This window comes from Balaenoptera acutorostrata, chromosome 10 (genome assembly GCF_949987535.1).
Source record: "Balaenoptera acutorostrata chromosome 10, mBalAcu1.1, whole genome shotgun sequence".
Taxonomy (NCBI): domain Eukaryota; kingdom Metazoa; phylum Chordata; class Mammalia; order Artiodactyla; family Balaenopteridae; genus Balaenoptera; species Balaenoptera acutorostrata.
In genome coordinates, this window is record NC_080073.1 from 56,763,787 (window position 1) to 56,778,204 (window position 14,418).

Genomic DNA, 14,418 nt, shown 5'->3' on the forward strand with positions numbered 1-14,418 from the left:
CTATATGAAAAACCCCATTACGACCCAGGCAAACCATGTCCCATTTCCCTACTTATTCCTATGCCATTCAATAAACTCAACTTTGAAGTTTAAAAAAAAAATTTATTTCAGATAAAATTATTTCCATAATTAAGGATAAACCCATTATGCCCAGGTAAACCATGTTCCAATTCCCCACTTACTCCTATCCCATTCAATAAACTCAACTTTGAAGTTTAAAAAAAATCTTTATTTCAGATAAAATTATTTCCATAATTAAGGATAAAGCAAACACTTCTTTGAGTCCATCATTTCAGGTGACTGTGATTTCCATGAACATTGGCATTACTGAGTATCATTTGAATATTTGCCTACATGCTTGTGGGAAGCTTCTGCAGCCTTTTCTTGGTAGGAATTCCAGTTTTTCTGAATTCTTCCCTTTCCTTCAGGTATTCTATTTTGCATTCTTCATAAAAGGTTGGATCATTATAGCTAGAAAGAAAATGAAAATCTTTTAAAGTGAATCACTTTGCAAGCACATAAGCTTACTTTAACAATAAATTCAGACATCCGGTTCATCAGGCACAATCTTTAGAAGCAGGTTTTTAGTAATGGTCATAAATTCATTGTAAACATTAGGCTACCAAATTAAAGAAAAAAAAAGACCTAATGGTTCTTTTTTGAATAGCAATGTCCCAGGATAGGACAATGGGAAGTCACAGCACCCATCCTCAGGGACCCATGAGAGCAGACAAGACTGCATCACAATTATGTACACAAAGTACTATGGCAGTTGTGGCCTGAAACATGGGGCAGAGTGGAGAAAGGGCAGCTGTCGGGGGGAGACGTTTGAGTTGCATTTTGAAGGACCAACAGAAACCCACATAGAAGGCACATGTGGAAAATCCCATAGATGAGGAAAAACTGTGATGCATGAAGAAGTACAAGTAGATTAGTACCACCATAGCAGATCATGTGCAGGAGAAAGGGCCTGAGATGCTGGAATGGGGAGGGCCAAATCATGGTGATCCATTCATGCCCCACTGGGAAGTCAAATCTACCCTGAACGGGCACTATTCACAAAGCAACTGTAAGATCAGTTCTGTGCCTTAGATCGGGGGCCCCGAACCCCTGGGCCACGGACCGGTACCGGTCCGTGGCTTGTTAGGAACTGGGCTGCACAGCAGGAGGTGAGCGACGGGCAAGGAGCAAAGCTTCATCTGCTGCTCCCCACTGCTCGCATTACCGCCTGAACCATCCCCTCCCCGCCCCCACCGTGGAAAAACTGTCTTCCACGAAACTGGTTCCTCGTGCCAAAAAGGTTGGGGACCACTGCCTTAGATGAATCTGACAGCATGTGGCAGATAGGCTAAAGGTGGACAGCAAGAGGGTCCAATAAATAAGCTATTACAATAATCCAGACAAGAAATGAGGAGGACCTAAGCCAAAGGAAGCACAGTTCTGATGAAAAGGATGAAGTGGATCTGGGGGAGATTGAGATGAAATCAACAGTTAGGAGACCAGGAAGATTCTAGATCCGAGACAACTAGAATTCACAAAGACACGAGGCAGGAGTCAAAGGAGCTCAGTTCAGTTTTGGACCGGCAGAGGGAAGTGGAGAAATGCCATGACCCATAGGAAGCAGCTGAATTCCACGGGTGCAAACTGAGCTTTCTCAGATTTAAAACGGAGAAGAGAACCTGGGGAACCAGCTTTAAGGAAGACGTTAAGGAAGAAAAGGTGGAGAAGAAACAGGTAGAGATGCTGAGGAGACAGGAAAGAGCGTAAAGAGGGAAGCCAGATGGAAGGGACTTCCAGAGGTTTCCAGAGAGGGGTCAAGTATCAGAGAAAAGATGGAAAAGACACTCACTGGAACCTCCGGGAAAAGCAGTTCCAGGGGAGTGAGGGCAGAAGCCAGACTGCAGTTTATTGAGGGATGAGTGAGAAGAGACAGGGAGAAATAATAGAACACAAAACTGTTTCAGGGTGTCACCAGGCGGAGATGAGAAAGGGTAGTGGTTCCACCCATGGAATGTCGACAGTAAGTAAAGCAGAGCCCCCACTTAAGCAAAGACAAAAACAGCAGTATTTCTTAGAGTATGTTGAAGACTTGAGGTCAAGTAGAATTCTTCCTAATAGCTCTCATTTCTTTCCCACAAATGTCAGTCACTCCTCTTGGTTCGCTCCCCTCTCTTCTAAGCAGGCACAGCCTCCCCCTGCCCCCCAGGATGGACTGGGACCTGTTATCTTCTCCTCCATCTCTAGGGGGCGAGAGATGGCAGGATATGCCAATGATTAATATCCAGATAACAAAAGCTAACAAATAACACAAACTTTTAAAAAGAGCTAACAATTACTGAGTGCATAGTATCTCCTATGTGCCAGCGCTGGGGTGACGTGTTTCCACGTGAGGAATAATCACCCCACCTGACAGTGAGGACCCTGCATGGGTTGCAGGGGGAGCTACGCCCCAGGGGACCCAGGAGACACCAGCCCGCTGCCTTCCCCACGGTCCCTGCTCCTGGCTCCAGTGCTGTCCTGTCCCAACTAAGAATAATGAGTCCTTACGATATGATGACTGAAACCCAGGTGTCAAAATCCTTTAATTAATGTACAAAAGGGAATTTAACAAATTCAGTCACACAAATGTGAAAGAGGTTCATCTATTCATTCAACATCTCTTGGGAGCTCTAGGGACCAGAACTCTTACTTCTCCACAGTTAAACACTTAGTGCAGGTCTGGGCTCATAAAAAAGAGCAGCTATTAGAATTGTTTATTGACTTGAGAAAAGACATGCAGACTTGGAGTATGTTTCCTCATCTATAAATGTGGAGATTCAGTATTCTAAAAGAGTCTATAAATTCACGTGTACATTATTTGTTATCAAAAAAGAAAACAATTTAAGATTCGGATAATCACCACTTTTTATGTAACTGCCTAAGAAGTATCAAACCATCCTGACATAGATGCTTCACAGGCTAGGGGAGCAGAGTACAGAAGGAAGTAAGCGTTCACCAAAACTAAGATCTCACGGACAACTTACCAACTCCCTACTCACTAAAGCACTGTATCCACAACACTGCCTGTCAATAATGTGGGTGATAAAACATGTGGGGAGATGAGCAGAAAGCAGCTGCATTCAAAGACCTCTGCATATTTTTACTTTAAGATTCAAGGAACTACAAGAGAATATCAGTGAACATGATATTTAAGAATTATTTTTCAAAGTAATTTAACTTCAAAAATCTAAATTTAGGGCTTCCCTGGTGGTGCAGTGGTTGAGAGTCCGCCTGCCAATGCAGGGGACACGGGTTCGAGCCCTGGTCTGGGAGGATCCCACATGCCGCGGAGCAACTGGGCCCGTGAGCCACAACTACTGAGCCTGCACGTCTGGAGCTTGTGCTCCGCAACAAGAGAGGCCGCGATAGTGAGAGGCACGGGCACCGCGATAAAGAGTGGCCCCCGCTCGCCGCAACTAGAGAAAGCCCTCGCACAGAAACGAAGATAAATAAATAAATAAATTAATTAATTAATTAATTAATTAAAAAAAAAATCTAAATTTACCTTTGTAGCCTTCATTTGATTTATTGCAACTCTCCTAGAAGTTAAATTACATTAGTCCAAAAGATCCCAAGGCTGGCAAAAGTACCTTTTCATTAGAAGAGATAAACACAAACCCATCTATAATATATTCTATTTTCTGTTCATAAAAAGGAATTTATTAAATCATATGAAAAATCATGTATTTTAATCAGATAAAATGCTGACAAACACACAAAACTTGAAAAGACCCTTCATAAATATGTTGTATCGTTTTTCTTAGAAGAATCTTTAACAAATTAAAATTTTAGACTCAGCCAACTATATGACAAATTTGTTGGGGAGAAGTAAAGAATATATTACATGTAATGAGTTAAATAACATACTCTTATCTACTACACATACTACACACACACATATACACAGGAGCACAAATGCTGAGGTAACTACTTACTAAGCAGTTAGACATTCTTTCAATGCAGAATTTTCTTTGCGGCATTTTACTACCATAAGGATTCCAGAGTCCTTGCAACATTTAGTGAAATCTGAAATTAAAAATTTGGAAGAAAAAAAATGACTTGTAATTACATCACTATAACTGTTAACAGCTCTAAAATATTCACTCATTTAACATCTATTACCTAGACTGTGCTTGGCACACAGGACATGCTCCACAAAAGACGTGTACATGAATAAAAGGCAGAATAGAAGTCCTTTACTCTGTAGATTTGAAAGGGGGGTGAGGAGACCTATGAGGTGAAGAGTGAGGTGGCTTCACAGAGGCACGCAGAATGTAGAGATTAAGTAGGATTTCTAATTCAGACATACTTCACTGTACTGCATTTTACTACTGTGCAGACACTGCGTTTTTTTACAAATTGAAGGTTTGTGGCAACACTCCTTTGAGCAAGTCTATTGGCACCATTTTTCCAACAGCATTTGCTCACTTCACGTCTCTGTGTCATATTTTGATAATTCTTGAAATATTTCAAACTTTTTCAGTATTAATATAATTGTTATGGTGACCTGTGATCAGTGATCTTTGATGTTACTATTGTAACTACCAACACAGAGAAGATAGCGAGAGAACTGGAATTGGAAGTGGAGCCTGAAGATGGGACTGAATTGCTGCATCTCCTGATAAAACTTGAACAGAGGGGAAGTCGCTTCTTATGGATGAGCAAAGACAGTGGTCTTGAGCTGGAATCTACTCCTGGAATCTCAAAACTTGTTGAAATGACAACACAGGACTTAGAATATTAATATAAACTTAGTTGATAAGGCAGCGGCAGGGTTTGAGTGGACTAACTCCAGTTTTGAAAGCAGTTCTACTGTGGGCAACATGCTATCACACAGCACTGCAGGCTACAGAGAAACCATTCATGAAAGGAAGAGTCCTTCCATGCGACAAACTTCATTGTTGTCTTATTTTAAGAAATTCACCCCAACCTTCAGCAACCCCACCCTGATCAGTCAGCAGCCACCAACATCAAAGCCAGATCCTCCATCAGCAAAAAGATTACGACTCGCTGAAGGCTCAAATGATGGTTATCATTTTTTAGCAATAAAGTATTGTTTAGTTAAGGCATGTACATTCTTTTTTTGGACATAAGGCTATTGCACACTTTAATATAGTGTGAGCATAACTTTTTTTTTTTTAATTTTTATTTTATTTATTTATTTATTTATTTACTTTTGGCTGTGCTGGGTCTTCGGTTCGTGCGAGGGCTTTCTCTAGTTGCGGCAAGTGGGGGCCACTCTTCATCGCGGTGCGCGGGCCTTTCACTATCGCGGCCCCTCCCGTTGCGGGGCACAGGCTCCAGACGCGCAGGCTCAGCAGCTGTGGCTCACGGGCCCAGCTGCTCCGTGGCATGTGGGATCTTCCCAGACCAGGGCTCGAACCCGTGTCTCCTGCATTAGCAGGCAGATTCTCAACCACTGCACTACCAGGGAAGCCCCGAGCATAACTTTTAAATGCACCAGGAGACCAAAGAATTTGTGTGATTCGCTCTATTGTGCTATTTACTGTATTGTAGTGGTCTGGAACCAAACCTGCAGCATCTCCAAGGTCTCCCTATAGAGAAAAAGAGTATATTCTATGGATGAACAACAAGGTTCTACTGTATAACACAGAGAACTATATTCAAAATCCTGTGATAAACCATAATGGAAAAGAATATTAAAAAAAGAATGTATATATATGTATAACTGAATCACTTTGCTGTACAACAGAAATTAACACATTGTAAATCAACTATACTTCAATTAAAAAAAAAAAGAGTATATTCTAGAAGAAATGAATAGGAAGAGTAAAAGGGGAGTTGTGTCCAGACACAGGCCTCTGGGGGCCAGTTTCTGTGTGTCTTCTGATGGCATCAAGTTACCCTCTTTCTTTCAGACAACCTGCCATGGTCCTTCACTTCTAATAGGGCTCCCATCCCATTCCTGAGTCAACTCTGAAATGCTCCAGAAAATCCAAACGGCTTTCTATCACATTTCCATTCTGGTAGTTTCCCTTTTAAACTGTACTGGCCCCTTGGCATCCTGCCTTCTCAGGACTACCAACCCAGAAAACCCAGGTGCCAGAGGCCAGCCGCAGCGGGGCCCCCTGCTTCTCTACTGGGTCTGCTTTGGGTCAGACCAGGTCCCTCCTCAGCCCTTCCTCAGGACAGTGCGCGGGGTTCCCCTGCTTTGGCAGCGACTCTCCTGAACTCTTCTGGTCCTTCTCCTACCCACTGGGGGCTCTAGTCCCAGCCCCGGCCGCCTCCAGTCTGTAACCAACCATGTCCATGTCAGACCTTAAAATATGACATCATCCTCACAGAGAAGCTGGAGAATAGCTTTTATAACTCTTTTAGTACAAAATTATCAGGATTCTCCTGTTTTCTTGAGCTCGGTATTACCCTTTCAGCTACTAAGAAATAAAATTTATAATCATCTTAAAGCAGGCAGGTAATTTCAGGAGCCTCCATGAAGACACAAAATGTGTAACAAAAGTGGTTTTAAACCACAAGCAAACTGAAAATGATTGAGATTTGTAAATGCACAAGAAACTCCTTCGAGGGGCTGTGCCAGACCAAGAGGCCTATGGCACAGACGTCCAAGTCCACTGCACAGTCTGCAGGATGAGGGGCGATGGGAGCGAGGACAGCTGATGTGGGAGAGGACCTCACTTCAAACGGTGTGCGTGTCTGGTCACACACAGCGGGGCAGGGATGCTCCAGCTCAGAGCATGGGCTCCTTCAGCTTGCTGTTGACCAGTCTCAGAACTGCCACTGTTCACTGAGTCCTAAACCGAATCAGGCATCTTTTTCACTCAACTACAAATGTTCTTGTTGTCTCTTCACTGATGAGCTGGGCACGTGGGCCAAATCAGAGCAAGGGGACTTCCTGTGTCCTTTGATGAGGATCCCCTATGACTCAAAAAGGCAGAGCAGACTTACAATCAGCTCGTTCTCATCAGAGGTCCTGATGGGGGGCCACAAGGTTACTGAAAAGTCCACTAACTTCCACTCTGGAAAGCCATTAGCATCCCTACATGTTAACTGCTCTTCACACAGCCTGATGTTAAGACCTGCCTTTCTAGAGGCAAGGGTTATGATCCTAAATAAGAATTAAGACAGAAGCAACCCTCAAAAGGAATGTGAACATAGTTAATCCAGAAGTGACTAAATGTTAGATGGCGGTGACAAACCGTGGGCTAACTCTTCACAGCCTCACCATCACTCAGAGACCTGGATCAACCAGCGCACTCAAATATCATCTACAGAAAGGTCATGAGCATCAAGAACTTTACCTCATGACCATATGCTAGTTGACCAAACCCCAGTCCCTTGCAGGAAAGCATGAATACAAGGGCTATTACCAAAAGTACACTTTCTGAATTTAACACACCCAATACTTTTACACTTGACAAATTCACAACAGAAGGCTTAGGCATTGAATTATGTTAAGATTTGTTTTCCCTAATATGACTAAAAATGTCCTCAAGTAGGGAATTGACTCCAGATAGCATTTATGTGTTCTGATTACAATAAAGGCACAGTCTCTGTATTTTCACACTTGTCCAGATCTCTTCAGGAGTAACTGTGACTGGCCTGAAGCCTCAAGCTGTTTGTAAGGTTTCTGTCACTTGTTTAGCAACAAGATTTTAATGAGGATCCTTCTTTCAAACCACATTAGCAAACATTCATATAACAGTGATGTTGCCAGATTCCTAGGATGGTATTCTAAAACAAGCCCAATTTAAATCGCTTCTGTCTCTCAATACTAAGTGTTAAAGAGCTTGTATACCTGTATATAAATAAATTATTCACCATTAAAGACTATGAAAATGAACTTTCATTCACTTACGTATATCTTAAGGTAACACAAATAAATATCAGTAAACAGTGACAGAGATGATTACAAGTTATTCCAAACTTTAAAGAAATGTGCTTAAAGATAGCATTCAAGACTTCTTTCTTCAAAATATCAAGAACATGAAATTCTATCCTTCTTCTGTAAACACTCATTGCTCTGAAAGAAACCACTTAATAAATAAACTATTGGGTAAAAATATTCTGTGGGCATGATAAAATTTGGATCAAGTGAAGCTAGGGAAAACGGAAAGAGATGAAGTCTTCTATTAGTCTAGGATAATGGGCAAAATAATCATACTGTAATTAAGTATAAGAAGTCTATATAATTTCCAGTTTATATAAGAAAGAACTTGGGAACCTCCATATAAAAGCAGTAAGAGAAAGAAATGGTTTGGAATTCATTGCTTTTCACACATTTAATTTATGGAACTTTTGAATGTATTTTAATATTTAAATAACCGCCAATAATAAGGTTTCCTGATTAAGCCAAGGATGAAGGGCAAGGCTGTGCGTGGGAGCAGAAACACTTACCTTCCACACTTTTCATTTAGTCAGTTTCAAGCAACGTATTATTTTGCAAATGCAGTCATACAGGTAGAACTAAAGCATTCAATGAGAAATGACAATTTAAAAACATACAAGATTAAAAGAAGTAATTCCAATGTTTCATATCTCTGACCAGAACCACTCCTTTTATGATTCCACTAACATATTTTCTAAAAAATCCCGAGCTTATGAATTTTTACACAACCATCTTTAGACATAGCACTTACTTCTAACTTTCTAGTACTTTTATTTCCTCAATCAGTAAAGTACTTATAGAGTACCTATTTTGTTTCCAGCATTACAAAAAGCAGAGCTCTATTTGGGTACCAACGTAATTTAGAATGTTAACATATAAGCTCTGTGTAATATTTCCATGACTACACCACCATCTTGATGGTTTCACTTTTAAATCTGGAACATCAATTTAATCTAAAGGGAAGACATTTAGGAGGTCTTGCTTATTAAAGAAATGTAGTAGGCAGATTTTTAAATCACCCTAAATTCAAAACATATCATCAACTCTACAACTGGAAATCTTAAGCATAAAACGGCTTCCTTATAATGAGCTAGATAATAAAAACAGAGATGTACTTAATACAATGTATAAATGATCTGTTGACCAGTTACTGAATCAGAAGAGGTTTTTAAATGATACAATTTGGGGAGAGTCTAGGTAGGTGTCAACTTTTCTTAAGATTTCACTTCAGACAAAGGTGTCTGTGAGTTTTAGATTTATAATAGAAATTGAAATCTAAAGCTAATTTTCCCAGGAGAAGCTATCTTGTAAGTGAAGGCCTGTGTGCAGAGCCTCCTCAAGCTGTGGGGGCAGAGGGCCCTGGGTGCTGAGCTCACCAGCGTCTCGTGCAGGGGTGAAGACCTGAACCAAGGCATGTGTCCTCTCCCTCCTAATGGCTGCTCAGCGAGGGCAGCCATGGCCACAGGCCACAAAGCACATTATCTATATAATCAACAGTATTTCATGAAGTTCATGGGAAATAGTTTGTAAACAGCTCTGACTTTATGAATACATTTGTTTATAAAATTTAGTAATGAAACTATATATTCTCTTCATAACCTTTGAGTCCATGATACCAGTAGTATGGCTTCTGGAAAGAATTCAATCCAATCCAATCTACAAAAAAGCCAAATATTATAAATAATTCTAGACTGGGTGGGAAGCTACTTAGGACAAGTTCAGTTTAGTTGCAAAAAGTGTATTAGTGAGTATCTGCCAGCAAACATTGTAACAACAACAAAATTCCACAGACAATTTTTCAAGAGATCCATAAAACTAACCCTTAAATGGAAAACATAACACGCAGAAGCCACCTCATCTTTTATGAGACACATTCACTTAAACACTGGTTTCTTCACTGCACTCACACCTTCAAAATGTTTCCGTTTCCAAAGATAAATCAAAAATACTGCAGATGGGAAATCACCAAATCATGCCATCACCTTAATGTTTAAGAAGAGATCCAACTGCAAATATTTCATTTATTTTTTTCTTCGTTTTTTATTTTTTATTTTATATTGGAATATAGTTGATTTACAATGTTGTGTTAGTTTCAGGTGTACAGCAAAGTAAATCAGTTATACATATACATGTATTCATTCTTTTTCAGATTCTTTTCCCATACAGGTTATTACAGAGTACTGAGTAGAGTTCCCTGTGCTACACAGTAGCTATACAGGTCCTTGTCGGTTACCTAAATATAGTAGTGTATATATGTTAATCCCAAATCATTTATTTTTTTCTTAAATTATCAGAGTAGAATGAAAAAGAAAAAAGTCATTTACATTCCGGCCTCATAACAGTAACAACAACAATAATAGCTAACATTGTACTTATTACATCCCAGGCACTATCCAATGAGTTAATTCAGGCTTTCACAGTTATTAACTGATTCAATAAATTAAAATTTTAAATTTTTTCAAATATTCTTTCAGTACTTATCCCATAGGCTCATAAAATATCAGTCATTCATTCATTCAACAAACATTTTCCAAGTACTTACTACACACCCAGCACTATGCTAGGTTGTGTGTTTTCCATGCTGAACAAGACAGAGGGAACCAACAGTCCCTGAGGAGGACAGACAATTAAAAAGTGCTATTGGACGAGTGTGGTACCCACTCAGACAGGGGAAGGCAGGGAGGGTGCTGTGGAAGCACAGAATTGGGACTCCAAACCCATCCAAGAGGGGCTTACCATCCTTGTAAGCTATGATCTACACTGAGCCAATTGGTGGACAGGAGGTGGAGGAGGACAGGCATGTACCACTGTGACCAGCAGGCAGTGCTCAGTGTTTAGGCTCTGTCCTAAGGGGAATGGAAATCCTTAGAAGGGTTTTACACAGTGGAGTGGCACCATCAGATTTTCTTCTGCAGAGAACTAGAAGAGCTGGCAGGGAGGCAGGAGTGGGAATAACAGGGAAACTGGTTAAGATGTGAGTACAATAATCCGAGCAAGAGATGGCAAGGGGGTAAAAGGCAGAGGAGTAGAAGCATCAGTTCAGGGGGTAACAGACAAGGAGTCAGGGATAATGCCTACACCAGGGGTCCGCAACCCCTGGGCCATGCCTGGGCCTCACAGCAGGAGGTGAGCAGCGGGCGAGCAGTGGGCAGGCGAGCGAAGCTTCATCTGCTGCTCCCCATCGCTCGCATTACCGCCTGAACCATCACATCCCCACCAGCCCGTGGAAAAATTGTCTTCCACGAAACCGGTCCCTGGTGCCAAAAAGGCTGGGGACCGCTGGCCTACACTTCTCACTGGGAGCAGACGGCGCAGTCTGATGACTCAAAAACACCAGAAAAGAAACACATATGACACTGTTCTGTTTTGGCTGCAGCCCGTGGAGGGAGACGGGGAACAGATGAGGCCGAGTTTCAGACACATCCAGCTGGGGGACCTTTGAAATATCCAAGTAGACTCTCCAGAAAGCACTCAGCTCTACGGGGCTGAGGCAAGTTGGAAGACACTGTTTTGACAGTAGTAACTTATTAAAAATAATGAAAAGTAAAGAGGCCCTGGGTAACCACTGGGCTGCCAATATTTAAGGGTCCAGCAGAGAAAGAGAGGAGACTGGAAGACAAAAGGACCTTGGGGCATCACAGAAGGCAAGGGAACCAAGACACTGACCCTCTGTAGAGAGATCAGGGTCCACTGGACCCAATTTTAATTTCTGAGTTTCTTTCATGAGTAGCTCTAACCAATATTTTAAAGATATTTCATGATTTTCATTTTTTCTTAGAGGCCTTCCAAAAAACCACAGAAAACAGACATATTTTACAATACAATAAAACTCATTTCTATCTTGCAATTATCATATAGGTTCATTGCATCTTTGTATAAGGCTAAGACACAATATAGACTCTTAATAATCTTAATGAAACATTTTACTATATTATCCTAGAACTTATTTCATCATGACTCAGCAATTATTCCCAACTATGCTAAAAAAGGCTAAAATAATATGAAAACAAAATGATGGAATCACCTAGAAAAATGATGCCACAGTGAAATAAACCATTATTTTATCAGTTTTCTTATTGTACTGCTTGATGTATTACATCATCATTCATGAATACATAAAAGTAGTCTTTTGGTTTTTGCTTTCCTTGAACACAGTTGAGATTTGAGATTTTTTTTCACTCTCTGATTATGTTAGATAGAATAGCCCCCCAAAATGCCCAAATCCTAATCCCTGGAACCTGTGAATATGTTAGGTTACATGGCAAAGGGGAATTAAGGTTACTAAGCAGCTGACCTTCAAATAAGGAGATTATCCTGGATTATCCGGGTGGGGCCCAAGTAATCACAAGGGTCCTGGAAAGTTGAAGAGGGAGGCACAGATGAAGAGAAAGAGACGTGATGATGGAGGTAGGGTCAGAGGGAGGTTATCCTGCTGGCTGTTAACAATGGAAAAAGAGGAACGCCAGTCAAAAAACTGGGTGCCTTGTAACAGACTGAATGTTGGTGTCCCCACAAAATCCATGTGCTGAAACCCCACTGCGCCCCCACTACCCTGTCACATGATGATATTAGGAGGTGGGGCCTTTGGGAGGTAGTTAGGATGAGATACGGTCAGGAGGGTGGTGTCCTCATAAATGGGGTTAATGTCCTGGTAAGAGTCAAGGGAGAGCTGGCTTGCTCTCTGCTCTCCACCATGTGAGGACACAAAGGTCTGCAGCCCGGAAGAGGAACCCAACTGTGCTGGCACCCTAATCGAGGACTTCCAGCCTCTAAAGCTGTGAGAAATGAAGTTTTGTTGTTCATGAGTCATCCATTTATGTTATTTTTGTTAGAGCAGCTTGAGCTAAGACAGGCCTCTAGAAACTGAAAAAGGCAAAGAAATGGAGGTTCCCATAGAGCCTCCAGAAGGGAATGCAGCTCTGCCAACATCTTTTCTTTAATATTTTATTTATTTATTTATTTATTTTATTTTATTTTACTTTTTATTTTTTTGGCTGCATCGGGTCTTAGCTGTGGTGTGCGGGTTCTTCATCATGGCGCTCGGGCTTCTCTCTAGTTGTGGCGTGTGGGTTTTCTCTTCTCTAGTTGTGGTACGCAGGCTCCAGGCCGCGTGAGCTCTGCAGTTTGCAGCACATGGGCTCTCTAGTTGAGGCGCATGAGCTCAGTAGTTGTGTGGCGTGGGCTTAGTTGCACCACGGCATGTGGGATCTTAGTTCCCTGACTAGGGATCGAACCTGTGTCCCCTGCGTTGGAAGGCGGATTCTTCACCACTGGACAACCAGGTAAGTCCCTCTGCCAACATCTTGATGTTAACCCAGGAAGACCTGTGTCACACTTCTGAACTACAGACTGTAATGTAACAAATCTGTGCTGTTTTAGGTTACTAAATGTTTATAATTTGTTACAGCAGTGATAGTAAACTAATACACTGCCTGTAGTAGAAGAATGAAAACTGACAAAAAGATGATTCCCACGTATTAGATGAATCAGAAGATGAATGCGAAGAACTGAAAGCAGCACTCCAGACTCTGATGACGGTGGTGAAACGGATCTATAAACACAACCACAGACTAGTATCTTCAGATGACAGTATCCCAGGTGAACTTTCTCAAAATCAGGACCTGATGAGTAAATAACATACTTTGAAGGACAAAAAGGAAATATGGCATACTCACCCCATCAGTCATTTGACAAGAGGGACGTCTCATGCACGTGGCGTCCTGTAAGAAGAACATGTACATCCCACGTGCTAGGGACACACGGCAGTGTACTCCCCCATCTTTTATGCTGAAGTGTATGTGACCCAAATGCCTAAGGCTGGCTTATAAACAAAGATGACTAGAAGGAAATAGTATTTATGGGACGTATAAGTCAAAAAACTAAAAATTTTTGAAATTATGGAGCAAAAAACATGACTATCCTCTCGTCAAAAAAAATCAGTAGCCATCAAAGTTTTCAAAAACGTCGTATTTTATGGATGCAAGCATAAGAACCAGGATTGCTGGTGCAGGGGGACTGACTGGAGGTGTGTTGGAATCTGGAGCAATACTGACAAGATAGGTGTGTTCCAGGTCCACAATGAATAGTTAGTTTCATTCAAACACATTGTACATAAAACTTCGAGTTTTATGAATATGAAGTTCAAGTATAAAACTTTCATAACAGGGAAACACAGAGTAAAAATTGGGACTTGCTATGTTTAATTATTATTAAAATTTCTAAGGTCACTCTCCCTTTGTTCTTCTGCAAATTTTTTTGAATATGATTTTTAAATATAAAAATAAATAAATAAAAGGTATCCACAAATGACTATCTTTTCTGGGACAGTTTGGGTTAAAGAAGGCATGGTCATTATTGTTGAATGCTAAGATGAGGAGTGAAAATCACCTATTGGTTTTCATGTTAACATTTTATGAAATTCTGCTGTCCAGAAATATCTTTGATTCATATAAGGTCAAAGAGAGGATTAGAACAAATAAAAATCATTGCTCCTTATCACTGATGCATTAAACATA

General features: G+C 41.0%; 1 protein-coding gene across 3 annotated transcripts in view; it reads right to left on the minus strand.

The window, feature by feature from the left end:
• Positions 1 to 207: 207 nt before the first annotated feature.
• The window catches only part of CMC1 (C-X9-C motif containing 1), a 74,386-nt gene continuing 60,175 nt past the window's right edge, over positions 208 to 14,418 (minus strand). For all 3 annotated transcript variants that reach the window (XM_057555500.1, XM_057555499.1, XM_057555498.1), the window contains 2 exons: positions 3,975 to 4,065; positions 208 to 471 (listed from right to left, as the gene is read on the minus strand). In XM_057555500.1, the coding sequence (XP_057411483.1) occupies positions 351 to 471; positions 3,975 to 4,065 (212 nt within the window). In that variant the 3' untranslated portion in view covers positions 208 to 350. The remainder of the gene's footprint in view (positions 472 to 3,974; positions 4,066 to 14,418) is intronic.